At 47.4% G+C, this 27,627-nt stretch overlaps 8 protein-coding genes across 9 annotated transcripts; 3 read left to right on the top strand and 5 right to left on the bottom strand.

Annotated features, from left to right (window-relative positions):
- The first annotated feature begins 443 nt into the window (after positions 1–443).
- On the top strand, positions 444–2,994 carry LOC131258429 (E3 ubiquitin-protein ligase Iruka-like). 2 transcript variants are annotated; one of them, XM_058259747.1, is made up of 6 exons: positions 444–699; positions 806–1,023; positions 1,118–1,243; positions 1,343–1,999; positions 2,062–2,317; positions 2,407–2,994. In XM_058259747.1, the coding sequence occupies exons 2-6, from the start codon at positions 937–939 to the stop codon at positions 2,667–2,669; spliced, it is 1,389 nt and encodes a 462-aa protein (XP_058115730.1). In that variant the 5' UTR covers positions 444–699; positions 806–936; the 3' UTR covers positions 2,670–2,994. The 2 variants fall into 2 exon arrangements, with proteins under 2 accessions (XP_058115730.1, XP_058115731.1); XM_058259748.1 differs by having other exon boundaries at positions 444–691.
- Positions 2,995–5,085: 2,091 nt separating this feature from the next.
- LOC131261472 (T-complex protein 1 subunit gamma) lies at positions 5,086–7,363 on the bottom strand. Its single transcript, XM_058263514.1, has 3 exons — positions 7,240–7,363; positions 7,115–7,176; positions 5,086–6,984 (listed from the first exon to the last, which is right to left on the bottom strand). The coding sequence occupies exons 1-3, from the start codon at positions 7,271–7,273 to the stop codon at positions 5,434–5,436; spliced, it is 1,647 nt and encodes a 548-aa protein (XP_058119497.1). The 5' UTR covers positions 7,274–7,363; the 3' UTR covers positions 5,086–5,433.
- A 265-nt stretch (positions 7,364–7,628) lies between these two features.
- On the bottom strand, positions 7,629–8,129 carry LOC131271880 (small ribosomal subunit protein eS10B-like). Its single transcript, XM_058273448.1, has one exon. It carries the CDS (start codon positions 8,127–8,129, stop codon positions 7,629–7,631), a length of 501 nt encoding a protein of 166 aa, XP_058129431.1.
- Positions 8,130–8,887: 758 nt separating this feature from the next.
- On the top strand, positions 8,888–14,026 carry LOC131260427 (DNA topoisomerase 2-binding protein 1). Its single transcript, XM_058262141.1, has 4 exons — positions 8,888–9,138; positions 9,200–12,974; positions 13,044–13,381; positions 13,455–14,026. The coding sequence occupies exons 1-4, from the start codon at positions 9,025–9,027 to the stop codon at positions 13,878–13,880; spliced, it is 4,653 nt and encodes a 1,550-aa protein (XP_058118124.1). The 5' UTR covers positions 8,888–9,024; the 3' UTR covers positions 13,881–14,026.
- A 271-nt stretch (positions 14,027–14,297) lies between these two features.
- On the bottom strand, positions 14,298–16,523 carry LOC131260428 (probable methylcrotonoyl-CoA carboxylase beta chain, mitochondrial). The gene is made up of 2 exons (XM_058262142.1): positions 16,253–16,523; positions 14,298–16,191 (listed from the first exon to the last, which is right to left on the bottom strand). Exons 1-2 carry the CDS (start codon positions 16,406–16,408, stop codon positions 14,575–14,577), a joined length of 1,773 nt encoding a protein of 590 aa, XP_058118125.1. The 5' UTR covers positions 16,409–16,523; the 3' UTR covers positions 14,298–14,574.
- A 437-nt stretch (positions 16,524–16,960) lies between these two features.
- On the top strand, positions 16,961–17,784 carry LOC131271888 (G-patch domain and KOW motifs-containing protein). The gene is made up of 3 exons (XM_058273459.1): positions 16,961–17,112; positions 17,194–17,714; positions 17,780–17,784. The coding sequence occupies exons 1-3, from the start codon at positions 16,961–16,963 to the stop codon at positions 17,782–17,784; spliced, it is 678 nt and encodes a 225-aa protein (XP_058129442.1).
- Positions 17,785–17,865: 81 nt separating this feature from the next.
- On the bottom strand, positions 17,866–26,266 carry LOC131271898 (uncharacterized). Its single transcript, XM_058273471.1, has 5 exons — positions 25,347–26,266; positions 24,822–25,268; positions 20,882–21,643; positions 20,360–20,802; positions 17,866–19,156 (listed from the first exon to the last, which is right to left on the bottom strand). The coding sequence occupies exons 1-5, from the start codon at positions 26,229–26,231 to the stop codon at positions 17,911–17,913; spliced, it is 3,783 nt and encodes a 1,260-aa protein (XP_058129454.1). The 5' UTR covers positions 26,232–26,266; the 3' UTR covers positions 17,866–17,910.
- On the bottom strand, positions 20,192–21,697 carry LOC131260357 (uncharacterized oxidoreductase dhs-27-like). The gene is made up of 2 exons (XM_058262056.1): positions 20,882–21,697; positions 20,192–20,802 (listed from the first exon to the last, which is right to left on the bottom strand). The coding sequence occupies exons 1-2, from the start codon at positions 21,695–21,697 to the stop codon at positions 20,344–20,346; spliced, it is 1,275 nt and encodes a 424-aa protein (XP_058118039.1). The 3' UTR covers positions 20,192–20,343.
- Positions 26,267–27,627: the final 1,361 nt, after the last annotated feature.

Genomic DNA, 27,627 nt, shown 5'->3' on the forward strand with positions numbered 1-27,627 from the left:
ATTGATACGTACGAATGGAGCCTTAAAATTATATTGTATCGCTATATCATACGCGAAATTAGTTTCACATCATTCAATACTAAGTTATCATTGCTATTAGTTTCTTGAACCTTTAATCAAAAAGCTAAACGTTCAAAAGGGTGTTTTGGTCCCCAATTTCCCGGTTCCCACACGAGAACAATTTTGCCACACTGAAGGTCAACTTCCTTTTAACAGGGAATGAAGGTATGCTTTCCATAGAAAAACGCTGCATTTTTTGCTTGATAATTATTGTAAAAATATTTGCAACGGAACATTCAAAATATGTATCACATGACGGTGGCGGGTGGTTCACGTAAAGCTCTCAACTGTACACTATAAACGTACGACGATTCTTGATTCTGACAATGGCTATTTGTCATAGATATCAATTGCCTTTTTTTTCGTAAGTGAATTTCATCAAATTTCATTCGATTGGCTGGTATTTCGACAAGATTTTTGCCGAGATCAGACCTGGAACTGGAATTGAAACCATTGGAAAAGGCTGGATCGGATACGAATCTGACCACAGCCGTTAGTGCCCAAGATGTCGGAGTAATTGAGCAGACGAAAAGCCGTGTGTGTATAGGACGTTCGAGAAGCCCACAGAGTGGGCGATTGTGGGTCCATCCGTAAGCGATCGGATTGTCGTCTGCCGCAGTTGCAGGGTTTGGTAATTTTGTGAGTTCCACAAATCATCTTCTAGCTAGAAGTTGATGTGTGAAGGCATGCATTATATTGCCACAACTTTTCTATCAAACTACTCTACTACTTTTTCGTTTCCCAGTGTCGCATCTCCGACTTCCCAACCCTCTCTTCGGTGTGACAGTTTCCGTGGCGACCACCTTCGGAAAACACCCCGGAATCAGCGACCTTGCGTCTAGAAGCACAGTGTTTGCCCAGCGTTAAACCGGCAGGATGGAAGCCCTGGTGGAAAACACGGCTACTTCAACGCCAAGGTTTTACTGTCATACATGCAACATCGAGATCAGCAGCATTTCATCGGTAAGAGCACGGCCATCGTTGATTGACTATGTACCGGAGATGTCTTGCGATTGTCTAACAATTTTGCGGCGTTTTTAACGTTGTTTTCGTACAGGAGTTCACATGTCCGCGCTGTTCACAAGGCTTCATCGAGGAGTTACCGGCGTTGCCTGCTTCCAGCCCTCCGCCATTACAAGACCTAGGCCAACCATCGGGCGAATACGGCCACCCACTAAATGAGGCAAGCGCGAACTGATTCCAGTTTTCAACGATACGCTGTGTTCTGTTTTTTTTAATTTGACATTTCTTTCCCTTCTTCCCCGTCGTTCCTCACCCGCAGCAAGCGATACGGCTGGCTGGGGAGATTTTTACAAACACTTTGCTTTCGCCATTTTTCCGCAACCACAACGATCCTCGGGATGGGGATGAAGCAGGAACGTCTTCGAGTGCCGGCAATGGTGATCATGCCATGTACACGCTAGACGACATTCCTATCGACGGCGGCAGCCAACCTTCGGGTCCGTCCGGTGCTGGAGGTCCCATCGGCGAGGGTGGCGAAGGGGCAGCCGGAAGCAGTGTGTCCACCGGTGTCGGTGGTGTTACGCTGTTCGGTGGTGACCCACGGCCGTCGATGCGATTCCCGGGACGACGCGGAAGCAGGAGACGCGGTATGCAAAACATCAATCACGTCGATCACATCCTACGGGAGATTCTGATATCGGTGTCGGGCGGGGCGAATGGTGGTGCTGCCGGCGGACCAATGTTTTTCATGGGCAACCCGGGAGATTACGCGTGGGGTCGCGAAGGTATCGACACGATCGTTACCCAGCTGCTCAACCAGATGGACAATACCGGCCCACCGCCGTTGGAGAAGGAACGGATCGCGGAAATACCAACGGTCACAATCAACGCGGAACAGGTCGAGCGGAAGCTGCAGTGTTCGGTGTGCTTCGAGGACTTTGTCATTGATGAGTCGGTTCGGAAGCTGCCGTGCATGGTAAGAACGTTAACGAGATTCGTTGCTGTACGATCACACTACGATCTTCTTCCTTCCGACAGCACGTGTATCATGAACCCTGCATCATCCCGTGGTTGGAATTGCACGGCACCTGCCCCATTTGTCGCAAGAGCCTTACGCCAGAACAGTCCCAAGCGAGCCCCCAATCGCAATCGCAGCAAACACAGGAAAACTCCACCGAAACGCCCCCAGAGGAAAGCTCTGAATCGAACCAGCAGCCGCAGGAACAACGACCGCAGCCGCAGCAACTGACACCCTCCTCGCAGAACCAACAGGGTGTGATTACCTTCAGAATACGTAAGCTTCCCCTCCAGGACGCGTGCCAATCGCGAATCCTAACTGCTTTTCCACCCCCTCGGAACGGTTATTCACGCCCTCTTTTGTAGAGGATCTGCTTCCTATCCTTTCAGGGCCATCGATGACAAACATGGTGGTCGAGATGGGCCCATCCGGCGTCTCATCATCTAGTCTACCACAGGCCGGCGGCAACGTCTCCAGAATAGCACCCACTCCTGGCAGTGCTTTCGCGCGCCGATCGAACGCACCGTCGGCACCCTCTTCTTCACGCGGTTCCCGCACCACCAATGAGCCGGGTAACAGTAATCGGGATGACGATGGAAATATTGATAATACGCTAGATTTAGATTAACCAAAAAAAATTTTCAAAAAAGAAACGAAAAAACACTTCCAGGGACAACCCTAGGAACAGGTCATAGGCGTAATGAAGATGGTTAAAAAATTTGGGTAAAATTTAACGATGGAGTTTGACAGTGACAGGGAATGGGGAAAGGCATGAACATAATATACCCCAAACGGTTATATATTACATACATTTTCCCCCCTTTTCTCGGTGAAGGATGTCAGTCTTAAGTTATTAGCTTGTATAACGACTTACAAAAAAACAGGGGCACGATTTAATGCGAGCCTCTTTGATCCGGATAAATTGAAGATGTCTTCTTCTTTATCTACGACAACGACAGTCTTGCGTAAATATTGAGTTTCCATAAAAGGTTACAGTACGGTCTCGAGTGGGATTCGAACCTATGGAATGCCGTGTTCTAGCTGACCCCGAAATTGAAGATGTAAAGGTGCATAAATAATGCGCCATATTCTTTACGCTTGTCATTTTAAAGATCGTCACTATTAGAGGTTTATTATGTTATTACCTATCGATAGAGTGTTATTGGTGCCCCTGTAATGTTCGAACGAGGTTATCGGAGTAACAAAAATGCATCTTCAGCGAGATGGTGATGTCCGATGGGATCTCCTCTTTGGCCACTGCCATAGGAATACCCAGAAACATTCACCAGTTCTTCCGATCAATCGTGAACCAGTCGTGTGGGATGAACTTTAGATAAACGCAACTCGCTCGACGACGAGAAAGTATCGTAAAAGCTCCTTTATTTAACTTTCTTTTAGCTTCAAATTGTTAGTTGGTTAGTCGTTCGTTTAAAGCAGTTACTTGATTTTTTTCATTTTGAAACAAATATTAGATGTAGTAAGCGATTTGTTTGCCTTTATGACCTCCCTACGCTTGTAGAATGATCTATTTATTTTTATTCGGATCTGCTTGTACAAATATGGGTTTCCTAAATTTTGCTCCCTTTGGTTTTTTTTTAAGTTTATATGATTGCTTGGATGTTTTCTGTGTGCGTTTTCAAAGGGATGCTTTCAATTAAACCCCGATGCATGCGACCTTTCCATCACAAGAAACTACTACCCAATGGAAAGAAGCGTGTGTTATTATGGAAACCGATCATCCGCCGCCTCGTATCTTCATTTCTTTGTCACTATGTTTGTCACATTCCTGTGATGAGAGGGTTTTCCGAGTCCCGACGATAACCGATGGATTGAACACTTTCCATGTACAGTAGCAGCAAATGGAACGGATAGGGATATATGAATTGAAAAATAAGATGTAACGCTTTGCAAAAGCACAAGACGATGAGGAGAGAGGGGTGGGCGCAAAGAAGGTGGAAGAAAATAGAATTAAGCACAGCGCAAAGCAAGGAAATGCAAGCGGAAATTATCGCGCTACCTAATGCCAACTAACAGATAATGAATTATCGGTGGGTCCGAGGAAAACAGATTTGAAAAAAAGCTTAATTGTAGAGCAGGTTCGGCCGAAATCCGTACCTTCACTCACGGTTCAACTTACGTTTGAGGTTAATTGGCCAAAGATACAGAAATCCACACTCTGATTAAAATAAACTGTCTAGCTGAATGCTCAACGCAGCCGCAAATTCGTTTGTAAGACGAACAGGTATGAACCACACAAGTGGAAACGAGATTAACAAACCAGGATTCCAAGGAGAGAGATTGTAACAGTTTTCAAAGCCTAGCTATTTAAATGCGCTCCGCATTGATAAGCCGATAGAGATTCACGTCATCTTCCTAGGGGAGAGAGAAAACGCATGATCAAAATAGCACACGATTCATATTTTCACGTGCAGTTTATTCGAAATGGTCTTCGATTATTTCCACTTACCCATGTGCTCAGTTTGTTTGTTGCAAAGAACTAATTATAAACATACAAGACACGATTGCATTCGACTAGAGAGAACGGACAAATGTAATCGAGCTAAAAAAAAGCGTGTTAACGATGTAAGAGAAATAAGTAGATTGGACAAAGTGGCACGAGGCATTGGATTGCCTGCTCGAAAAGAAGAATTGATAGAGAAGAAAGTTTTATTATTCTAACAGAAAAGTAAGTAAACTTGTGAAACAACTCTGCTGCATTGTAACAACACCGATACGACCATTATCAATATTATTATTATGATTATTATGAACGCGTTGATGATAATAAAGTAAATGAAAGCTGACTGAAAAAAATGCAGTTGTACAAAAATATACATTACACCAATTGGATATTACAGAAGTAATTCGGGAGCCATAGAAAACCACATTCATTAAATCATAATTTAGTTTCTTTCTTAAACGGACGGCTAAGTGGAATCTGGTAGTTTTTTAAGTTTTGATTTTATTTTAATGTGTGTTTCACTTCGTGCTACATTCCCGGTGGAACTACTTACTGCAAAAGGCTTGAGAAGTACAGTCGACCGTTCGCGAAGTGAAGAAATATTTTATTTTGGGTGAAATTAATGGTAAAACGTGGACGAACAAACAAAATGAAACGACGCTTCAGAAAACCGAAGCGCAAAGCCTGACCGTGTCCGTAGAATTGGGATTGATGCTTCTGTTTCTCTTCCTCTCGTTCTCGACGTGTTAGTTTTATAGTAAGTGTGGCTAAATACGCCTCCGGAAATGGAGAAAATGCACATGGGCCATCGAACGCATTAGTTGTAATAGATGAGGATCATTAACCCCGAAAATGGGTAGATTTTTAAGGACAACGAAATGTATGAAAAGCTAAAGCAATACAAGGCGCCGACTATGTCGAGTGAGTGAGCCTATTCTCCTCCCATGCCAGCGGCAGCAGCGGCCGGCGAGGGGCCAGTGCCGTCGTCACCTCGCTTCTTCGATCCGGACACGATGTCGTCGATGCGCAGAAGCAGAATGGCCGTTTCGACGGCCGTCTTGTACACCTGCAGCTTCACCGAGAGCGGTTCCCAGATGTTCTTTTCCTGCATGTCCGCCAGCTGCCCGGTGATACCGTCAATGCCCCACGTGCATGGTCCCTTGCCTTCCGGGTGTGATGCGTGCTTCGCCCGGAGTGCCGTCAACGTGCGGATCGTGTTGGCACCGCAATTCTGGGCCAGCGTACGCGGGATGATTTCCAATGCCTGTGCCACCGCTCGGTACGGTCCCTGGATCTGTTTCTTGGCCAGTGCCTGCGAGACGGCCATCTCCACAGCTCCTCCACCGGGGAGAAGCTTTGGTTCGAGCATAAGGTTGCGCGCGACGTGCAGCGCATCCTGCAGATTGCGTTCCGTCTCGTTCAGCACGTCCTTCGAGGCACCGCGGAGTAGAATTGTGCACGCCTTCGGGTCGTCACACTCGGTCACGAAGCAGAAGTACTCGTCGCCCAGCTTCTTAATCTCGAACAGCCCCGCTCCCGTGCCGACGTCCTTCTCCGTCAGCTCCTCGGTACGGTTGACGATCGTGGCACCGCAAGCGCGAGCCAGCCGGTTGTTGTCCGTTTTGCGCAGTCGGCGGATAGCCGTGATGCCTGCCTTCAGTAGGAAGTGCTGTGCGAGATCGGAAACGCCCTTCTCCGTGAACACTACGTCTGGCTTGACTGCGATAATGTCGGCGCAGAGGCGAGCCACATGCTCCTCCTCGATCTGGAGCAACTTCGTGAAGTCCTGATCGCCGACAATCTCCACGTTCGTTTGGCTCTCGCCCTTCTTGTACTCGAGTGGGCAGTCCAGCAGAACGATGCGTGGCTTCTCGATGTAACGACGCATCTTCGGGTGTGTGACATCCTTGTTCAGCATGATACCGCGCAGCACGCACGAATCCTCGATCGAACCGCCGGGAATCTTCTCCACCTTGGCGTACTTCTTGATGTCGATCTCGGTGCGACCGTTCTCCGTCAGCGAAACCGTCTCGACCGCATCCAGCGCGATACGCACGGCCATATCGGTCCAGCGACCGATGAACTTTGTTCCGACGCACGACTTGATCACATCTGCCAGCCGGTTCTTATCCGAGCGGTTCAGCTCGATGCTAACCTCATCCTGGAGAATGTTCACCATGTCCTCCAGCGCTTCCCGATACGCACGGATGATCACGGTCGGATGAATTTGCTGCTTCAGGAACTGCTCCGCCACGGCCAACATTTCCCCCGCAAGCACGATGACCGACGTGGTTCCATCACCGACCTCCTCGTCCTGCGTGCGAGCGATTTCGATCATACTCTTCGCGGCCGGATGCTGCACGGTGATTTCACGCAGAATGGCATTGCCGTCGTTCGTCATGACGATGCCGCCCATCGGGTCCATCAGCATTTTCATCATCGCCTGCGGACCTAGGCACGTGCGGATCAAATCGGCGATCGTCTTTAGGGAGGGGAATGAAAAAAGAAGACAAACACCCACACAATATTAGACACCGTCTTAACCTCTTCCCCGCACATCGGCCATTCGGCGACTCCACCGAAGCACTCAGCGTGCACTCATTGTGACTCACTTTGCCGGCATTGATGTTCTCCAACTGCACCTTTCGGCCGCTTTCTCGCTTGGTGTTTTTGCCTGGAAACGGGAAAAATTATGCTCAATCGATGCCTTGCGGCGCAAACGAACGATGCAACTTACTGAGAATTAGAATCGGCTGCTGCGGGGCGTACATTTTTGCTGTCGGAGATTTGTGCCTGCTGTTCTAGAACTAACCGTACCACCGATCACGTTATTTTCCACAATGGAAACGCTGGTGCGGCTGAGGCTGCTAAGTTTTTGACAGCTGTCATGGCGACCAACCAAAATCTGTGCAACCTGTACAAGGCAAGTTGATACAGTAAATGTGGTAAAAATGGACAATGCTTCGGATAGAACAGAAAAGTAGACTGTCGTTTAAATGAAATCCATCAAACCATATTTATTGTCTCTTAGGCAATACATAAATGGAACATAGTAATTCTTGTATTACAAAAGCTTGTTGCATTGGATGGATAATTCTGTTGCGATTTCAATTCTTGGAAATAGTTTCACTTCCGGTTGTTGGAATATCCATATCCACGACGATATTCCAGCTTATCGTTATCTTTTATAGCTGGCATTTCCTTGGGTTTCTGCAGTGAACGAAGACCGGACGAGTTGAATTTCCCAAATCCTCCACGATATTCAAGCTTATCGATGTCCCCAACATTCGAATACTTCAGGCCACAATTAGATCGCTGCAGCAACCCGCATACTGTCGGACTTTTCATCAGAGTTTTTGGAAGAGCATTCGGAGGAAGATGTAGGACATCACGAAGGAATGTGATCCCCTCTTCGGTAAGAAACCAGTAGTAGTGATTCCAGACGAATTTCTCCTTCACGTAGCGTTTCGATTGCAGCGACTGCATCGTCTTGATGATATGCACGTTTGGAATGGTCGCTAGCTCCAGATGAGTTTCATCTCGCTTATGGTTTTTCTTGATCACTAGCACGCCTTCCACGAACAGATGTATGTAGATGGTCACGCGATGTTCTTTGGGCATGAACATTTTGTCTTTTATACTAGCTAGAGAACGCACGCAATAGTCTGCAACCGGAAACGAAATAAGCAGTGGCGGATGAAGTGCAAACCAGCAACCGTTGGAATCGTCAACTGGACTAAACCAAAGACAATTAACAGACAGGTCGGGTCAAAGCTGTTTTCTGCTCCGCCATTGTTGTGACAGTTGGTTAAAAAAGTGCTTACAAAAATTCCCAGCATACTTGTGGGAGATCTCCTCCAAAATCTTCGCGAAATAGGTAGTTGGTAATTCTAGATCACAGTATCCATGGTTTTGCGGATACAAACTGCTCTTCTGAGTGAAAACATGGGATATGGATCCTTTTGCCCTCCGTGATTGCCGAAATTAAGTGTGTTGGCCTGCTTCATACGGAGCCTTCCTAAAGAATATATTTCGAACGCCTCAACTCTTTGTTCTATTGTTGAAACATACCAAATTTACAGTTTTACCCCACTTTCTTCGCTGTTAGTGAGAAGTAAACAAAATTTTAACCAACTGTCAAAAATTTTCCCACGATTTTCGGCTCGTTACATGGTATGCTGCGACCTGTCTGTTAATTGACTTTGGACTAAACTGCACTAGACAAAAGCCATGCCACCTTTGATCTAGACGTTGCGAGAAACTGTCATTCTGACAATTCAAATTTTATACTTGGCGTTTGCCAAACAACGAATCTCCGAATAGACAGACAACACTTCGCTTGTGAATTTATGACTAAAATATTACAAAATATCGCGTGTGAACATACAGTGTATTAAGTAGTTTGTTTGATAGTTGTTATAGTACAATAAATCACTAAAATATCGAAGTGCCTTCGGAGGGGAATGTTGTGTATTACAATTGTAAACAAAGCGTAAAGATCCGACATACACACTTACTCAAAATGCAGAGCCAATCGTCTGTGATGGAGCAGCAGCTGGAAAAGCTTTACTTTGTGCTTCGCGCGGAGTACACCACGAAAGATGATGCTGCCGAGGACATGCAGAGCGCCCATTCGGTAAGAAATCGCGTTCGAGTTGTGGGTGCATTTTTGTTTCTAATAGTCCTGTACATTACAGACTGCCCGGGACCATAGCGAAAAGCTGACGGAGTGGATTACCGAAGCCGATTGCATGAAGCTGGACGATGAACGGCTCACGAAAAAACATGTATTTGTGTTCGAAAAGTTCTCCGGGGCGGCGTTCGAGCGAGTGAAGAAATTTCCTTCGACCATCATCGGTCCACGGTGCCTCATCAGTTGCTTCATGAGCATCGAAACGATTCCACTCGGTGTACACCCGGTGTATACGACGGCCATGCGTAACCTAACCGTGTGCAGTTCCGGTTTGAAGGCAAAGGAAAAGGCCACCATCAGTCAGCTCGTGTTCTACATGGGCGGATACTACCTCGACGTGCTGAACCTAAGCTGCACCCATCTCGTCTCGTCCACGGTGGAGTCGGTCAAGTACGAAAAGGCGGCGGAAATCAAGCTACCCATCATGCACCCGGACTGGGTTCACCGCGTGTGGGAGGAAAGCCAGCAGCGCTACGTGCACGCAACGGACGAGTGCTACATGAAGCGCCACCGGTTACCCGTGTTCCACTCGCTCACAATCACTTCGACCGGGCTGACGGCGGCGAAGAAAAACGAAATCAAAACGTTAATCGAAGCGAACGGAGGCGTTTACTCGGGCGCGTTCAAGTCGGAGGTGACAAACATTCTGATCCTGGAGAAGAGTAGTATCGGATCGGCTAAATTTCAGGGCGCAGTCAAGTCCAAAAAGGATTGCCTTTCGCCCGAGTGGATCGTGGACAGTGTGGCCAGTGGGTACGCACTTCCCCTGCGGCAGTATGAGGTAAAAAGTATGAAAGCTTCCACGCCGACCAAAACTGGAGAATGCACGACGACGACGGCGGATGGTGGTGATGGGGCGCAGGGTATTGGGGGCCGAATTTCGGGCGGTGAGTTCAATCCCGACTGTACGCAACTATCGGAAATCTCGCACGCAAACTTCTCCGCACGCAATGTTACGATCAACGAGAGCATTATATCGTGCGGAAGTGCCGTGGATGGTTTCCCTGTTGGCTCTACCATGTCCGCTGGCGCACGGCCTTGCTCTCAGCGGTACCGGGAATTCCTTTCCCGCATGACGGTGCAGCAGGCTAAAAAGGCTGGCCCCTTGCTCGACGGGTGCAATGTGTTTTTGAGTGGATTCACCACGGAAGAGAAGGAAAAGTTGAACAAAATCCTAAACGCCGTCGGTGCGGTTCGATACGATGAAATATCCGCGACCGTCAGTCACGTCATCGTCGGCGAACAGAACGTGTCCGATTTGGCTCAACTGCGTGATTCGGCGGCACATTTACTTACCCTGGAATGGTTGGCTAAATCGATCGAGTTGCAGCAACTAGCTCCCGAGGACGCGCCAGAATATGCGTTCCGCCCCTCCAACAGAGGGCTTCACGAACGTGCACCCGAACCACCGTCACCGTCGAGTAAGAAAAACCTTCAACGTATGAATAGTAGCGTATTTAAGCGCCCTGAGGTGCCAAAGCTAAAGCTTGACATGGAAACCAATGTGCCCGCGAAGGTTCCGGATAATCGCCCCAGCCAGGAGGACTCGATCATGCTTCAGTACATGGAGAAAAACTTGGCCGAAAGGCTTCCACAAACCACGACGGAAGCTGGTCCGACGTCATCCGGAAAACAGCAGCAACAGCAACAACCCGTACCGAACGTGACCTCCACCACGGCGAACGCAGCGACTAGTCAGACGGACTCGGAACTGGAATCACAGTACACGGAGTTTATGCTCGGGAAGACACTGTTCGTGTTTGGATTTTCCGATGAGGACGCCGTTCAGATCATCACCGACGTTAAGTACTGCGGGGGAACGATCGTGGACGAGACGTACAGCGACGAGGTGGACTACATCGTCCTACCGACGTCCTGCATCGGAAGGCCCGACTTCCAGGTGAAAGGCCGCGAAACGGTCAACTGTATTTGGCTGGAAACGTGCGTCCAGGATGGCCAGTGCTACCCGATGGAGTACTACTTCGAGCCGATCCCGTACGGCGAAGATGATCCGCGTCCTTTGGAAGGCGAAACGATCGTGATTAGCTCGTACTCTGGTCCGGAACGAAATTTCCTGATCGCGATGGGAGGTATGTTGGGCGCGTCGGTACAGGAACGGCTTGTCCGTAAGGCGGCCCCACTGTTGGTGTGCAAGGAACCGAGTGGAGCAAAGTACGACGCCGCCATTCAGTGGGATTTGACGGTGGTGCGTGCGGAATGGCTTCGAGAGTGCGCCCGCACGAAGCGTCGCGTTGCGGAGGGACCGTTTTTGGTGGGTGATTCCATTTGCTCGGGGAAAAACATTCCTACCGGTGCGGGGATGAACGCCGGTTGCCTTCCGACAACCTCCACCGACGATGTGGACATTGAGTCGGTACGTGAGGAACCGACTAAAGGGCCAGTTGCGGATGATGTATCGATGCACCCGCAAGCTTCGTCAACGATGAAACCACGTCCCAAGCCATCCGGGGGTGAGTACCGGTACATCTTGGAGCAAAAGACACGCGAAGAGACGGATTTGCAGTACGGATTCAATCGACTTTCCACGCCGGAGATGAAAAAAATGAGTAGCGATGAGCGGATGATCTACTCTCAGGAACTCGACAAGTACGAGGAGCTCGTCGTAGCGCAGCGAACCCAACGGAAACCTTTCAATCCGAACGAGGGCACCAACCCGACGCCAGCCGTAACCGGTGCTATGGACTCACCGATCGTACCGAGAAACCGACGTTTTTCCGCTCTAACCGGTGCATCATCTTCACGGTCACCAGCAACACCGGGCAGTGGCGCGGGACCTAATACAAGTGCCAATACAACCCCACTCGGTGCAATCGCTGGTGAATACGAGGCGTTAAGCGTTACCCAACGGGTGGCCGATTTCGAAACACCTGTCCGCGAAGTGCTTTACCGTGCGCTCAAGGAGGAAGAGGAAAAGGAACGCAATGCTTCGCCACGAACCCGGCGCATGAAGGAACTGCTCGCTACCCCGCACGGTCCGGCGGGTGCCACCGATGGTCACATCCGTACACCAACCCTTCCGGAGTGCATGACGAAACCGGTCACTCCGTACGGCTTTCGACCGGACGCAAGTCCCGAAAACCACGCTTTCCACAAGCGAAAGCTGCAGCACTGGGATCGATTCCATAAGCCACCAACCGCGGGGAGTAGCGGCAGCGGGGAAACGGCCTCCCAAAAGGAGCGTCGGATGAGCACACCGTTGAGTGAAATTAAGCGACGATTTTGGCGTGAAAATTTCGGCGACGAGTACGTGGACCACATCGAGTCAAAGTACACGACGCAGACTAACGTGCAGTCGTTAAACCGTTCCGCGAGGGAGGAGGAGGAGGAGGAGGTTGCCGGCACGCAACAGCAAGCGACAAGGAAAGATCCATCGCCTTCCGGGGTAGACAAGGGTCGACCGGCGAGTGGAACGGATACTGCTCCTAGTACCTCCCGCACATCTCGAAGCTCCACGCACGATCGTGGAAATGTGAGCGGGGAAAAAAGATCGCGCAGCGAATTGGAAGACGACGATGGCGAAGGGAACGACAATACCGGGGACGGCAGTAACGAAAGCAGCTCCCTCGCCGCTGGACAAAAAGTGCCCGACGAAACCGATGGACCGGTGGCGAAGAAACCTTTGCTTAATGGAACCGAAGATGTGGCTATCAAGAGGTTAAGCGATTTTATTTCGGCCGCCCGCGAATCGGCCAAGAAGAAGGCGAGAAATTACGTACCACCGGAGCAATTTTTAACCGAGCCGGAAATTTACGATTCTGGTAAGATCCTCTCCCGAAACCATTTTTAACATCCTCACAAATGTTATCCTTTTTCTATTTCGCACACAGAACAAAATGTTGGTGTCGGTGGTGTCATATGGCGTGATCCGGATGTCGAAAACTTCCAGCTTAACAAAGCGGCATCATCCCCCAAACGGTACGCGAAGGACGCCGTCTTTGCCATCTCGGGCGTGCAGGATGACATGCGGGTGGCGTTGGCGAAGAAAATCGAGCAACTGAAGGGCCGGTTAGCGTCCGACCCGAACCGCTACGATCCGGCTTGCACGCACATCGTGTGCGGCAAACCGAACCGTGGCGAAAAGATGCTGTCCGGGATGGCGGCCGGCAAGTGGATACTCTCTACCAAGTACCTGGACGATAGCTACGAGGCGGGGTATTTTTTGGATGTAAGAATCGGGAAATAATCATGTAGGAAGCAGTTTTTCAAACGATGATTTAATTTTGTCTCTCCTTCGGCAGGAAGAAAACTACGAGTGGGGCAACCCGAAGGCGGCCAAAAATCTCACCAAGCTAACCACAGCGGGTGAGCTTGAGGCGGCCACCGGGGCCTACACCTGGCGCAAGCGCATAGCAACGGACAGCAGTAAGCACGATGGAGCTTTCACCGGTTTCCGGGTGCTGCTGGTGGTTCCCAAGAAGGAACAGTTCGTGACCCTTTTGCAGTCCGGTGGGGGAACCGTGGTTGACTGCAACCCACCGTTCATCAACTCCGATCGTGCGATGACCGCGACGCATTGCTTTGTCGATCGAAAGATGAAACTGACGAGCGAAGATCATCGGGCACTGGCCGAAGCCGGCATTGCGGTCCTGTCGATAATGTATCTGAATGCGTACCTCACCTCGGAAAAACTACCCGATCCGAACAATTTTCAGTTGCCAATGTAGATCCGATGGGGAGTTGATTTTCACGCACATAACCAGGATTCCGGTTGAATGATTTGATATTAAGGTTTTTTGTATTTGCTTCCGTTTTTTCCTACTGTAAATACACTCGTTCATTGTTCTTCTAACTGTTGTGTTTGCTATCAGATTATCGCTTAATCAATTTCCAAAAGGTTTAAAAGTACACCCCGCTGATCCGTAGAGTCATCCGTCTTCAGGAAAGCGACTTGTTTCCGTCGTACATTCATAAACGATCTTATGCCAACATCTTGGTATACTTTGATCGGATTTTTTTCCCCACTCATTAATTCTCGAATACGTACTTTTGAGCATGTTTTATTTTGTTTTAACAGGTGAAACAAATTAATGGTTTATTTTTATTATGGCCTTTCGTCATAATCTAAACATCTAGCGATGGAATCTGGTGGATCGATATATTTGATATAACATTTTAGAAAATATAATGCACACGTAAAGAAACCTGTTTGCCGGGCACTTTGTGCCTCTCTATAGCTTTACGCCCAATAAAACCGCATTATGGAATGCATTAAATGCAATGTTGCTGGAAGTGTTCGTTGTGGAGAGGAACGTCTTTGCCTTCCTCTCAGAGTTCGAGGACAATTTCGTTCGTTGTTGGCTTACACACTAGATAAATGCAAAACTGGTTGCCCTGAACAATAACCGTGCATCGTTCCCATTACATGCGGAACACACCGAAATGGGTGTCACCGACCGGTTGATTAAGGGCTGCCTGCAGGCTTAGCCCGAGAACGCGACGCGTATCGACCGGATCGATGATTCCATCGTCCCACAGTCGCGCGGTGCTGTAGTACGGCGATCCTTCCGCCTCGAACTGCTGCACGATCGGAGCCTTGATGCGGTTGCCGATCTCCTCGGTCCATTCGCGGCCCGTCCGACGGTACTGCTCCTCGGTGATCTGGGCCAGCACGCCGGCGGCCTGTGATCCGCCCATCACCGAGATGCGACTATTCGGCCACATGTACAGGAATCGGGGTGAATACGCCCGCCCGCACATACCGTAGTTGCCTGCCCCGTACGACCCTCCGATGATGAGTGTCAGCTTGGGCACATTAGCGCACGCGACCGCCGTTACCATCTTGGCGCCGTTCTTTGCGATTCCTCCCGCTTCCGCGTCACGACCCACCATGAAGCCGGTAATGTTCTGCAGGAAGATCAGCGGAATGCGCTTCTGGGCGCACAGCTGAATGAAGTGGGCACCCTTGAGGGCACTCTCGGAAAACAGAACACCATTGTTGCCGACAATTCCAACGAGCTGCCCGTAGAGTCGGGCGTACCCGCAGACGATCGTTTCGCCGTAGAACTTCTTGAACTCGGTAAACCGACTTCCATCGACGATGCGAGCAATGACCTCGCGTACATCGAACGATTTCGTGAGATTCGAACCCACTATACCGTACAGATCGGATGCCGGATACCGCGGTGCTTCCGGTTCGGGACCGAACGTGAGTCCTTCGTGCGCTATCATCGCTTTAGTGTTGACGCTGAGAAGTTCATTGTAATTTGCACTTCCCGGACGGTTCAAGTTCTTCACGATTTGACGCGCGAGATACAGGGCATGCTCATCGTCAACCGCGTAATGGTCGGTCACACCGGACGTCCGACAGTGCAAATCCGCTCCACCAAGTTCCTCCGCCGAAACGACCTCTCCAGTGGCTGCCTTTACCAGCGGGGGACCGGCAAGGAAAATGGTACCCTTACCCTTTACGATGATGCTTTCATCCGCCATAGCTGGCACGTAGGCACCGCCTGCCGTGCAGCTACCCATAACGACCGCAATCTGAGGGATACCGCGTGCGGACATGTTCGCCTGGTTGTAGAAAATGCGCCCAAAGTGCATCTTGTCGGGAAACACCTCGGCCTGCCGGGGCAAGTTGGCGCCACCCGAATCGACGAGATAGATACACGGCAGGTTGTTCTCCTGGGCGATCTCTTGGGCACGGAGGTGCTTCTTTACCGTGATCGGATAGTACGTGCCACCCTTGACGGTCGCATCGTTCGCTACGATTACACACTCTACGCCCTGCACCCGCCCAATACCGGTAACGATTCCGGCCGAATTCACCACATCCTTGCCGTACATTTCATGCGCCGCCAATGTGGAAAGCTCCAGGAAGGCAGACTCAGGATCAACCAGACGGTTGATACGATCACGTGCCAGCAGTTTTCCCTTCGAAGTGTGCCTTTTCACCGCTTCCGGTCCACCCCCGGCAAGGACGTCCTCGGTGATGCGTCTCAGGTTGGTGACCAGGTCGTTCATTTGGGTGTAGTTTTCCTGCCGAACCGAAAGCCTCATTGTAGCATGCTTTGGGAAACTCTTTCTACAAAGGAAATACCTTGAATTCGGGAGATTGTCGGTTCACCTCCGTCGGCAGCACGTTGGCCTCCGAAACGTGCAGCAGGCGACATTGTTGCGTGGCGAGGATGTTCGCGATCGACCCCTGGTGGTGGACCATGGAACGGGCAAAAAGAACTCGAGCTTTGGACAGCATCTCGTCAGGTCGGTGTCTGCGTCTGCGCCGTTGCAAGGGAAACAATGATCGCACCGAATGATCTTATCGAAGCCAAAATAAAAGTGAAATCAACGAAAGGAAGAGTATTATGTAAACATGCGCCTGAACTTGAGTGCGCTGAGAGCTGTGACAAAGTCGCCGGAGTTCGTGGAATGTTTACGACAGGCTTGCAAGGTGCTCTAGATCAGTTCTGATAAGCAATCAGAGAAATTGCAAAAGTTCAGCGATTTTTTTTTAGACAAAATAAGGTGGGTAATGCGCCACGATATCCTTTTTAAATACATTTGTAATCGATAGGTTATTTAACTTTTTATATTGAAATCGCATCGAACCATCCAACGTTCATGTTAAACCAGTTTGAATCTTTTAGCACTAACATTTAAACATCGGGTAAGAGCGGCGTGTTGTTGTGAAGTTTGGTTGTCATTTTTATGAGTTTCTTGTAAACAGATTTAGTAAATCGCGCCGTTTTTATCCTACGACTATTCTGTAACGTTTCCTTTAACTAATTTTTAGGACGAAACAGCCAATATGGACGGGAAAAAGATTAGTTTTGGTTTTTCTAAAGTGAATAAAAAACAGCCCCTACAATCCGGTCCAGCGGCAAGCGTGCCGCTGAAAACCAAGGACGATTCGATACAACTGATAGAATGTTTGGAAGGGCAATCAATAAAAGTTGTTGGGTAGGTTGTAGTGGCAGAACAAGCATTTCTTGGAATATTCGTTGTGATTTCTATGAATTCCTTAATTTTTGCCTGTTTTAGGAAAACTGATGAACCGCCACCTCCGTTGGTTATACCGCTTCGCGAGCAGGATAAAACCACGGTTCCTGATCGATTGGCAAAGCTGTTAGGCATTAGGCAGGAAAAGCAAGGGCGCCTGCAAGCAGCCGAATCGAAGGAACCATCCACCGAAAGTAACACAAATGGTGGCAGTGTAGGCCGAGAAACAAGTGAAGTGAAGATTAAACAAGAACCAAGCGATGGCAGCTCGGCCACGGTTACAGAAACCTTAGAACAAAGGGCGGCACGCGAAATTCTGGATGACATAAACCAGGCAAACGTGAAGAAGGAAGAGCAGAACAATTTTGTTGTGCCACTTCTTCCCGAGGAGCTGCCTCTGGATGGTGCACGGGAAAGTACAATGGATGACTACGAATCGGTTCCCATAGAAAAGTTTGGTCTTGCAATGCTGCGTGGTATGGGCTACAAGGATGATCCGAAAAAAGACACCGCTAAAGTGGAAGGTCCAGATTTTGGACCGGTGATGCGCCCGAAGGGTCTCGGTTTGGGAGCAGATCGAGCGATAAAAGCAAAAGCGGCCAACGCGCTCCTCATTCCACCGGCACAGGGTGAAATACTCACGATGAAGCAGGGTGCGCAGATAAAGGTGCTGGCAGGAAAACATAAGGATGCATACGGAACGGTGAGTTTCAGTATTTGCTTTATTTATTTCCACCTGGATTTTCTTTTACAATACTGTCAAAACTTTTCAAATTTATCCGTATCTTTTACGAGCTCCCGCATACACTCACGATATCTTTGCAATCTTGCGTCCTTCGGAAAGTTTTGCGGGTTCTCACAAATTTCCGCCGGTAATTTGGCGAAATTCGGTAAGGCATAAGTGCCCATCGATAGCGCCAAGCTTCCGAAGCGTCGCATTTGTATTTCTAACTCCGATCGCGGAAGGGCTTTGTCGGGATCGCCTCCCAAGCGACGCAGACAGTCTGAAAACGTTCCGTAAAATGTGTCAATGAGGGAATCAAACTTCTCTCGTCGCAATTCGAGCTCCCCACACAGGTAGATGAAAAGTACGTAATCCAACACCGGCGAACTGTAGCGTGCCATTTGCCAGTCGAACAGAGAAACCTCGTTGACGTTTCCTTCCGTATCGTAGCCGAACATGACGTTGTTTGTCCAGCAGTCACCGTGATTAAGGGCAGTATACGGCTCTGCGAGATCGCCACGTATGCGCGCTCCGGTTCTTGGCCACATGTCGTTGCACAGTTCTAGCAGGCGATGATATTGCGCAGGTTCTTTCTGTGGATCGAATGCAGAAGCCGCCAGCCGGCAGTTACGTGGTGTCAAAGGACGAGTTTGTTCCGTATCCAGAACGATCGAGAGGACATCGTTCAGCTGACGTAGCTCTTCAAATACTTCTGGACGATGAACTTTTAGTGCGAATGAGCAAGCATTAAGTTTTCCCAGTGCCTGCATTAGCACATGGACATGCTCGTAATTTACCGATTTATACTGATCCAGCAATTTCAATCCGGGACGCTTGGGGTCGGTCAAGTCTTCCAGTATTAAAACAGCTTCCCCGCGCTCCCGGTCGAAGTACGTCTTGTAGCACTTGGGATAGTTCCCAAAGTACGACCCTTCTGCCCGGGTGACTCCCTGTTTCTCCTGCAGCTCCTCAAATGCCGGCAATACCCGCTGGTAAATGAACAGTTCTCGTTCGAAGAGTAACATCGCATGGAACCGTTCTCGCTGTTTTCGATCCTCTGGTGGAAATTTGCAAATGACCGACAGCAGGGGGTTCGTCGGATCATTTGCGCTCATGAACCGAGCACGCACAATCTGCCCAATGTAGCCGTCGCCTGATTTGGAACCTGGTTCATAGTTGATCTTTAGTTGTTCACGGTTGAAACCTTCACCTTCCGCCACACTCAGCAGCTGTTGTTGTACGTAGCTGGGGACGCTATCAGTCGCGGACATTTTTGGGCAACTTGCGCAAGATTACTGATATTACTTTCTGCCTTGCTGAAAGCGCTTTGTTTGTTTGATTACACCTGCTGTAAACAGGTCCATTTTGACAGGAGATAAACAGCACAAACAGCAGAATACTTCCATAAACTCCATGCTCTACGGCCCCATGGGTTTTAGGGGGCCATTCTTTTTTTTTGGATTGCTGGCTAAATTGCCGACATGGGACATTTGATGGATGTGATAATGAGTTTTCTTTCAAATTTAGGTTGTAAAGTACGGGCTTCAGAATTTTATAACCATACAAATTTGTCTGAAATGAATTTCACCGGATCAATTAAAACAAAACTTCCATAATGATCATGTTACCGGTTTCATTACTTTATCAGCGTGACCATCGCTAAGTTAGCGTTTAAAATCAAGCTTTGAACCATGTACAATTAGAAACATAAGGTTCAATTATTTTTTACGGTCAACAATACACGATAAAGTTAAAAACTTGTGCGCCGTTTTGAGCAAAACACGTTGATAAAACATTATCCAACCAACAATTTGCAAACTAAAGTTGAAAATATGCAGTAGTTTACATTCGGAATCTAACGAAAAGTATTGTATTAATTAAACTGTATCAATTTTTCCTTTTTGTTTTGTTGATTCTAATGACTAGATGACGCAACAGAATTGGGAAGATTATATAAGGAGAAGAAATATAGCGAAACAAAAAAGAATAAATACTTAGAAAATAATCCAAACCAGCGGATCCTATAAGCGGAGTCATCTGTTATCGCCTTAAAAATGCGCGCAGTTTCGGGACACCGCATGATCAAAGAAAATATTAAGAGAGTTTAGCGTTAGTTGACAACGACGCAGTTACGAAAAATAACACTCAAGACTCTTTCACACCCACAAACAAGAAAAATCAATTGGGTCAAGGAATTGATGAAGCTTTAAAAGAAAATGGGGATTGGAGCCGCGAATTCAAAAGAACGAAACTCTTAGCATTTCAGATTTGTAGAAATCTATTTCTCCTGAGCATTATAAATGTATTACAACTAAACGTATGAAATAATTGTATGACAAAGCTGCACACACGATAAGCATATACATTTTTTGAGCAATACTTTTGTGTGATCTTTCAGATACCAATTGTTTCAAGGCTCATAACAACCAATGGGTAATATCTTTATCGGCGCTATCTTATCCTATGTCTTATATGTAACCGAACCTTATCACATCCCGGATTGCGCCAGACATGCGCTTCCGATAGCGGGCAGCTGCCTTTTCCGTTGTACCATACACCATTTCGCTTTCATTTCCGCTCGTCATATCCTTCATCAGTTTCTCCATAGTCTCGTCGGTGTCCGGCAATTCGTCGGTCGGTGTACAAATGATTGGCATCACCATGAGCGACATAAGGAAACCGTACCGACCGAATCGTTTGAGGTGGTCACGGAATGCACTGCGGGGAAATTGTTTCTCAACGTTTCCACCGAGATTGTGTAGATGCTTGCTTAGGCTATTGTAGTAGATGCTGAGCAGTCGATGGTAGCTATGGGAACGTAGCTCTTCATCGGTACAGTTGAAGATAAAGTAGACCAGATCAAGGACCGGCGAACCGTATCGCGATAGCTGCCAGTCGATAAGTTTAATGTTGGTGGGGGTTACGTCCTGTAAAAAGGTGTATTAGTGAATCGGGTTAGCATCCTGTTTACAAATATGTTTAAAGCATGCAACAATGTTCACTTACATCTTCACCGTACTGAAACATCATATTATTCGACCAGCAATCACCGTGACCAATAATGGCGTAAGGTTCTGCTGCGTTGGCATCGACACACGCTTTCATTTCTTCCTGGCAACAATCGTGGAACTTTTCGAGCTTCTCCCGGCGGAAAGTGTCGTGCGGCTCCAGCGTATCGATTGCCCTCTGACACATCATAGACATCATCCGGTCGAACGAGTTGGTAGGATCAAGCTCAAACATTTTCCACATCGGATCGGTAAACTCACGGCACTGTGCGAACTCTTCCGGTTGCTGGTCTTTCATCGCGAACGATAGGGCGTGCAAGCGCCCAAGGGTGGTCATCAACAGGCTGGCATGCTCAAAATTGACCGGATTTGCCTTGTCCCACATCCGGAACGCTTGCAGCCGTAGGTCTTCCATAATGATCACCGATTCCATTTGGTCGACGTACGTTTTAGCATAGAAGCATCGGGGGATGTTGTCGAATTGGGGCACATTTTCTCCGAGAGCTTTTTCACTTTGAAATTTCGTCAGCAATGGAAGGATTATCTCGTACGCTTCCCCTTCCCGTTCGAACAGGGCGATGCCTTGCTGTTTGCGCATTTCGTTCTGTGGCAATAGCTTACACAGCACCACCAGTTCACGGTCCGCCTCCCGAATAAACACCTTCAGCAGTTCTCCCACGAATCCATCGCCCATGTTCGAACCAGACTCGGTTTCAAATCGGTAGAGTCCATCGGTGAATCCTTCCTTGCGAGCCACCTCCTCCAAGCCGGTCGCAATAAAGTGTGGCAAGGTGGTGTTTATTGGTTCCGGCATTTTCACGTTGTTTATTTCTCACAATTGAATGTAAAACACGGTAGAACTTTATCCAGGAGCACTTGTTGCTTGAACGAACCGTCAATGAATGAACCGTCGCTCATGTAAGAGGTCCGTATTTAAAGAAAATCACCATCAAACGCTCCCCTTACCGATCGGGCCTCCTACCTACTTTCGTGTCGCAGTGTTGTACATCCGCTGTACCGATAAGGGTTGATAAGTAGCGCGGAATGTAGGCCTTCTAGCGTGCGGTGCGACGCGTGACTGGCATCATTCAATCTTCAGTCTCTTAAAGCGTACGATATCATCTGGCGGTAGGTGAATTGTGTCGCGCGTGTGGCATGCGCCACCTAAGGAGTATTTTAGATTCGTAAATTATACTATCTTTGAATGGTGTCGCTATCACGATATTGATAAGATAGGCGCCTCAGTTCCACTTCATCAATGGGAAGTCGATAGAAAACAAATCTGCCACCCTCGCAGGTAATGGGGGGTTTTGCGTCGTTTTCTTTTTACAATGACTATGAACTTTTGGCATGCGACACCAGTGGCACATGGCACAGATGCATTGTGTCGCGAGCCGGTGATTGGCATAATCTCCGGTTTCCAACTCGATTCAATCAAGTCATCGTGACCATGTTCGTAGACGCGGTGATGAGTAGAAAAAGAATTGTGCATTGCGGGTATTTATTACCGCGAGAAACAATGAACACAACGCTAATTGGAGAGTGTGGAATACAGTTGGTGATAGCGTCTTATTTGTTTGAGAACTAGAGATACCCCACATACACCGCAATATACACCTTATTTTAATATACCATCATGATGATCGAAATTGAAAAGGTACGGTCACACATAATAAGCATATTTTGGTGGAGCTGGAGCCATAGTTGTTTGTTACAAACAACAGTATAGTATTGTTGCTGGCCAAAATATGTGACTGTGAATTTTATTTTTATTCTGTTTTAGGAAATAAAAGATCAGGCTCTTAGCCTGAAACTAATAGAATTAGTAAAAATGCACCCAGTCCTTTGGTCGGTATCGTCCAAGCCATACCTGGACGCCAATAAGAAGGTGGACGCATGGCGTGATATCGCTACCGACCTGGGGAAGTCCGAAAATACAGTTATCAAAAAATGGCAATCGTTGTGCGCATACTTACGAAAAGAAAATGCGAAAATTAAAAAAAGTATGATAACGGGTTCAGGTACGTAGATCGTTTGAAAACATGTTCTCTTCAAAGATGGAACTAATTATTTTGTTTTTTGTAGCGCGCTCCGAAGTTTACGAGTCGAAATGGTTTGCTTTTGAGAGTATGCAGTTCGTCGGCAATACTGCAAAAGCACGGGAGACGCAATCCACGGTAAGTTTAGTAAAAACTTCTATGTCTCGGTATCCTTGAGCTTAGGGTGACACGTTTTTCCTCGACAAACTTGATTAGTTCTGGTTGTCTTCCATCTCGGGTTCCCTTGGAGCTACATTTAGATCGTGCAATAGATGTAGCAAGCAAGCAATTAGTTGGCTAAGCTAAGGTTTAAAGATAATTAACACACTAGTCTTGACTAGACTTGAGCTAAACAGTGTATACAAGACTGCTAGTTCTATATTCGAAAAATAATTAAACAGAAAACATGTGGACTGTGACATATACAATTTTTGATCCATTATTTCTACAACATTACAGTTAGAGTAATTCTATAAAAAGCGCTTGGCAAAAAAAGTAACAAATAACAACATGATTTAATGATTTTTGAATACGTTTACATTCTGTTACGTTTACGTTTGGAGTATTTCTGCCAGGAACTCCTGCAAAAGGAGTTAACTGGATTAGATTAGGAAAAAGCTTTGTCGCCTAGTAGCATATAAGGCAAAGGAATGCTATATGGAATCCTCAAAATTTTAAAGATATATTTAAAGAATCGTTTTCTAAATCGTTAAATATTGAGCTATTGGCTAAAACTCCACCATCTGAAATTCTTTCCTGGCAGCCAACGTCTACGTATAAAAAATTATAGTTAGCATCAACAAAACAATGCTATAAAAATGTTTATTGTTATAATATTCCGCTGCAGTATTCTTCGGAGCTGTTATGCATACATGTTTGCCATCAATTGCTCCGATAGCATGTGGACAGTTCCATTTTCGCTCGAACTCTGTAGATATCTTCTTCCGTTGTGTAGTAGTTGACGGAAGCTAAAAAAGAGAAACCAAAGACTAATTACAAATTCATGTTCTACATAGCGATATTAAGCAATAAAATAAGTTTTTAATAAACATTTTCTTATTGTAGCAACAACATTCGAGATCACAGAACCACCAACCACCACCTGAACCAATCGATACCGATGTTATTACGCACCACCAGCCATCAACCGAAAATAGCGTTACCGAAGATATTATGCACCACCAGTCACCACCAGCAGAAAACAACACAGATATTGCTTTGCTCCAGCCCGAAAATGAAAATACCGATGCTATTACACAAAATACCAGAAAACGAATGGCACAAAACAATAAGGACGAAGACTTTTCAGCAATATTTTCCTCAATAGGACAAAGCCTAGAAACAATTATATCTAATATGAACAACTACAGTAGCCGGAACGTTACATTTGGAAACTACGTCACTCAAACCTTGGAAGGATTGCCCAAAACCAAACAAGAAAAGCTGATCCACAAAATCAACCAATGCATTTATGAAATACATAATGAAAATGATTCGTAAAAACATTTTAATGTAAATAACATTCTTCTTTTAACGATAGATGCTTCCATTTTTTTTTGCGGCATGATGTTTGCGGTGATGCTTGCCGTTGTGCAGCTTAGTAGATTAAGTTTTACCACCATAGCCACTTTGTTCATCGTTGATAAAGGGAGACGGTCCAGATGTAATTTTGGTACCGTTCTTTACATTGTAAGACCAGTACAGCCTTAAAGACACCATCGCGCACCGTTTGTTCGGCGAACCTTTTTTGGCATTCGTTTGTAATAGTGTGCGAAAGGTTCGCCAGCAAAGGTTTGTCTCGTGTGACCGTACCTAAACAACATTGAAACAACAGCTTTCCATGGCTTGCTTAGGAGAGTAACTAAGGTAAAACAATTTTTATTTCAATCGTGTCATTTAAAAGTATCCGTAGCGTATGCAATCTTTCACCACATCACTCATCCGCTTGGAGTAAGCATCCTTATTCGATTCGGTGGCTTTAAAGAAGCTCTCGTTTAGCTGGCTCGTTTCTTTCATTCGTTTAGCCATGGCTTCGATGTCGGGTAGCTCCTCCGCGCGTGTACACATCATTGGTACCAGGAACATTCCCATCAGGATGCCGTAGTGTCCAAACTCGATCAACTGTTTGTCTAGGGCAGCGCGTGGGAACAACTCGTTCACATCGTGCTTAAGTTTTGCCAGCATTGTCGAAAGCGAGCTATGGTAGAGGTCAATCATTTCTTCGTAATGCTTCCGACGAAAGTCCCCATCGGTGCAGGAAAACAAGAAGTATACCAAGTCTTGAACGGGCGTGACGTACCGGAGTAGCTGCCAGTCGAAGAAAATAACCTCTTCGGGCGATTCATTCTGTGGATATGTGTTTCGTTTGGAAAAAAATCGTCAGTTAAATATAGGTTATGATATTCAGCAAGGGTTCAAACCTACCTGATACCGGAACATCATGTTGTTTGTCCAGCAATCTCCATGTCCAGCAACCGCGTACGGCTCGGCTAGGGAAGCATCACCACACCGTAGAAGCTCACGGAAAACATTCACCTTTAGCTGTTCCATCTTCGCCCTTGCCTCGATGTCCTCGGCGTCCAACGCATCAATGACCATTTGCAACTGCGATAGCATCATGTTCCGGAAGGGACCATCCTCTTTCAGCATCGGATCAAACGGGTTCGGAAGTTTAAACTGTTCGAATTCTTCTGGCCGGTCACGCTTCATCGCCAGCGAGATCGCATGCAGTCGACCGAGGTGCGTTATGAAGAGTCGCGCGTGCTCATAATCGACCGGTTGCCGTTTGTCCCACAGGCGGAACTCCCGTAGGCGTAGATCTTCCATCACGATCACCGATTCCTGGGCAACCTCGTCGCAGTGAGCGTAGTAGCAGCGGGGGGCATGGAAGAACCCATCCTCCCGACTCTCGACCCCCTTCTGCCTTTGGTACTCGAAAATCAAGGGTAGGAACCGTTCGTATACGAGGGCCTCCCGGGCGAACGCAATCATGGCACTAAACTGCTCCCGGCGGGCATCGTCCAGCGGGGGAATCTTGCACAGATACACCTCCTTCCGTTCGCCTTCGCTAATCACTGCCTTGAACATCTGGCCGACGAAGCCATCGCCCTTGCTGGAACCGAAATCGAAGTCGATCGAAAACATGCCCTCGGTGAAGCCTTCCCGTGGGGCCAGACGCTCCAGCGCGCTGTAGAGATAGGCTGGCAATTCCGGGACCTGTTCTACCTCACCATCACCATCACCGTCACTATGGCCATTGTGGCCGTTCGTTGCGGGTTCCGTCGCCGTTGATTGCTTTTGGTCTGCCATTCGTTTCGCTAAAAGGAGGCGGGAGATCGACGATGATAACTGTCCACTCTAGCGCACCTACAGCACACGACTGATTCGACCGATGGGGGCAAAACTTCAAAAGTCCGCAATCGCGTGCTCCAAGCTCACTTGGAGAAGCGGGATGAATCTGGTTAAATCGTGCATAGCACATAGCTGGCGGTCCGCGAAAGGAGAAGCTGGTGAGCGATGGAAGGGCATATATATTTATCTTTCATGACAACAGTGTGTGCACGCGCGCGTTCCGTCGGCTCCAGCGATCGTTGCTGAACTTGACACTCGAAGTTCTAGGCGTCTTGCGTAACTGTGCCAGCCTCAGAACGGGGAGTGGGAACTTGAAATCACCAATATTGGATTGGCAATGACGGCGCATTTTTGTAGACATTATTCGACGTGTTCGCCGTTATGTTTTTTAGGTGTCCAGTTAGGCAAAGTGTACATGTGAGTGTGTGTTCTATCCTTCCTACATTGCAGTTGATTTTGTTACTCACAATTTCTTACGATTGCCGTTCAAGTCGCGCCAATTGGTTGCGGACTTCGCGGCACTCGTTTCATCATCACGGAATTTCGCATAGTGACGGTTAAAAGACGACGGCTTATGGCGTTAATAAATACAACCAATTGATTCACCATGGAACGCTTTAAAAGGAATGTGATGATGGTACTTCCTTTCGTTGCGCTGAAACAAAGACATTTGAATCTGTCTAGTGATAACATAACACTTTATGACAAACCGCACGAAACGCTCGTTCCAGAGATGGAATTCTCTCTGTGGCGTTAATCATGGAGCTTCGCTGTCGTGTGCGGTATGTGGTTTCGGTGGTTGATGATTAGATTTAATTTCGGTAGGTTGAGATAGATTCTCGGTGTCCAGATAGGAGCTGGTTGGTGTGTGTAGCGAGTTGTAAAGGTTGATTTGTATATTGTTGTGTGTTGATCTTTTATTTTTGCAAATCATCCAAACGGTGCATTTTTTCTCTATTCTATTACGCTTTAATCTTTAAAGTTTAAAGAAACGGAACAATGTTCAGTCAAAGTTTGTAAGAATTATTATTTTCTGATTTTTATAGAGACTTTGACCCTTTCATATACATTTGCCATGCAATGTTTTGAAAATTGTGCCATCACACAATACAAATTCTAGCTTATTTGCTGCAAATGATTCGTATGACCTGCCTGTTTAGCTATCGATCTTAGGTTGAAGAACTTTGTGTCGAAATAAGGTGAAGTTTACATCCAGAACAAGCGAACATTGCAAAGAAGCATGCATCGTGATCACAATCTGGGGCGTATAACAACCGAGTCAATTGGTAGAAGCGCGTCAGTGTGGCGATTACGCTATAGTTCAGCGGACATCCATTCTTTGTAGAGAACGGAA

Source organism: Anopheles coustani, chromosome 3 (assembly GCF_943734705.1).
Source record: "Anopheles coustani chromosome 3, idAnoCousDA_361_x.2, whole genome shotgun sequence".
NCBI lineage: Eukaryota > Metazoa > Arthropoda > Insecta > Diptera > Culicidae > Anopheles > Anopheles coustani.

Bases quoted from the DNA above. Each gene is read 5' to 3' on its own strand.
- LOC131261472 (XM_058263514.1), bottom strand. From the start codon at position 7,273: ATGTACGCCCCGCAGCAGCCGATTCTAATTCTCA. The intron at 7,177-7,239 runs GTAAGTTGCATC...TCCCGTTTCCAG, and splicing joins GCAGCCGATTCTAATTCTCA to GCAAAAACACCAAGCGAGAA. The intron at 6,985-7,114 runs GTGAGTCACAAT...CCCTCCCTAAAG, and splicing joins AGAACATCAATGCCGGCAAA to ACGATCGCCGATTTGATCCG.
- LOC131258429 (XM_058259747.1), top strand. From the start codon at position 937: ATGGAAGCCCTGGTGGAAAACACGGCTACTTCAACGCCAAGGTTTTAC. The intron at 1,024-1,117 runs GTAAGAGCACGG...GTTTTCGTACAG, and splicing joins AGATCAGCAGCATTTCATCG to GAGTTCACATGTCCGCGCTG. The intron at 2,318-2,406 runs GTAAGCTTCCCC...CCTCTTTTGTAG, and splicing joins TGTGATTACCTTCAGAATAC to AGGATCTGCTTCCTATCCTT.
- LOC131271898 (XM_058273471.1), bottom strand. From the start codon at position 26,231: ATGGCAGACCAAAAGCAATCAACGGCGACGGAACCCGCAACGAACGGC. The intron at 21,644-24,821 runs TAAATGACACGA...ACCGGCTTGGAG, and splicing joins GCATACGCTACGGATACTTT to GAGGTGGCTCGCAAGGAAGG. The intron at 20,803-20,881 runs GTAAGTGAACAT...ACCTTTTTACAG, and splicing joins TGTTTCAGTACGGTGAAGAT to GACGTAACCCCCACCAACAT.
- LOC131260427 (XM_058262141.1), top strand. From the start codon at position 9,025: ATGCAGAGCCAATCGTCTGTGATGGAGCAGCAGCTGGAAAAGCTTTAC. The intron at 12,975-13,043 runs GTAAGATCCTCT...TTTCGCACACAG, and splicing joins GCCGGAAATTTACGATTCTG to AACAAAATGTTGGTGTCGGT. The intron at 13,382-13,454 runs GTAAGAATCGGG...CTCCTTCGGCAG, and splicing joins AGGCGGGGTATTTTTTGGAT to GAAGAAAACTACGAGTGGGG.
- LOC131271888 (XM_058273459.1), top strand. From the start codon at position 16,961: ATGGACGGGAAAAAGATTAGTTTTGGTTTTTCTAAAGTGAATAAAAAA. The intron at 17,113-17,193 runs GTAGGTTGTAGT...TGCCTGTTTTAG, and splicing joins CAATCAATAAAAGTTGTTGG to GAAAACTGATGAACCGCCAC.
- LOC131260357 (XM_058262056.1), bottom strand. From the start codon at position 21,697: ATGCCGGAACCAATAAACACCACCTTGCCACACTTTATTGCGACCGGC. The intron at 20,803-20,881 runs GTAAGTGAACAT...ACCTTTTTACAG, and splicing joins TGTTTCAGTACGGTGAAGAT to GACGTAACCCCCACCAACAT.
- LOC131271880 (XM_058273448.1), bottom strand. From the start codon at position 8,129: ATGTTCATGCCCAAAGAACATCGCGTGACCATCTACATACATCTGTTC.
- LOC131260428 (XM_058262142.1), bottom strand. From the start codon at position 16,408: ATGCTGTCCAAAGCTCGAGTTCTTTTTGCCCGTTCCATGGTCCACCAC. The intron at 16,192-16,252 runs GTATTTCCTTTG...TCGGTTCGGCAG, and splicing joins GACAATCTCCCGAATTCAAG to GAAAACTACACCCAAATGAA.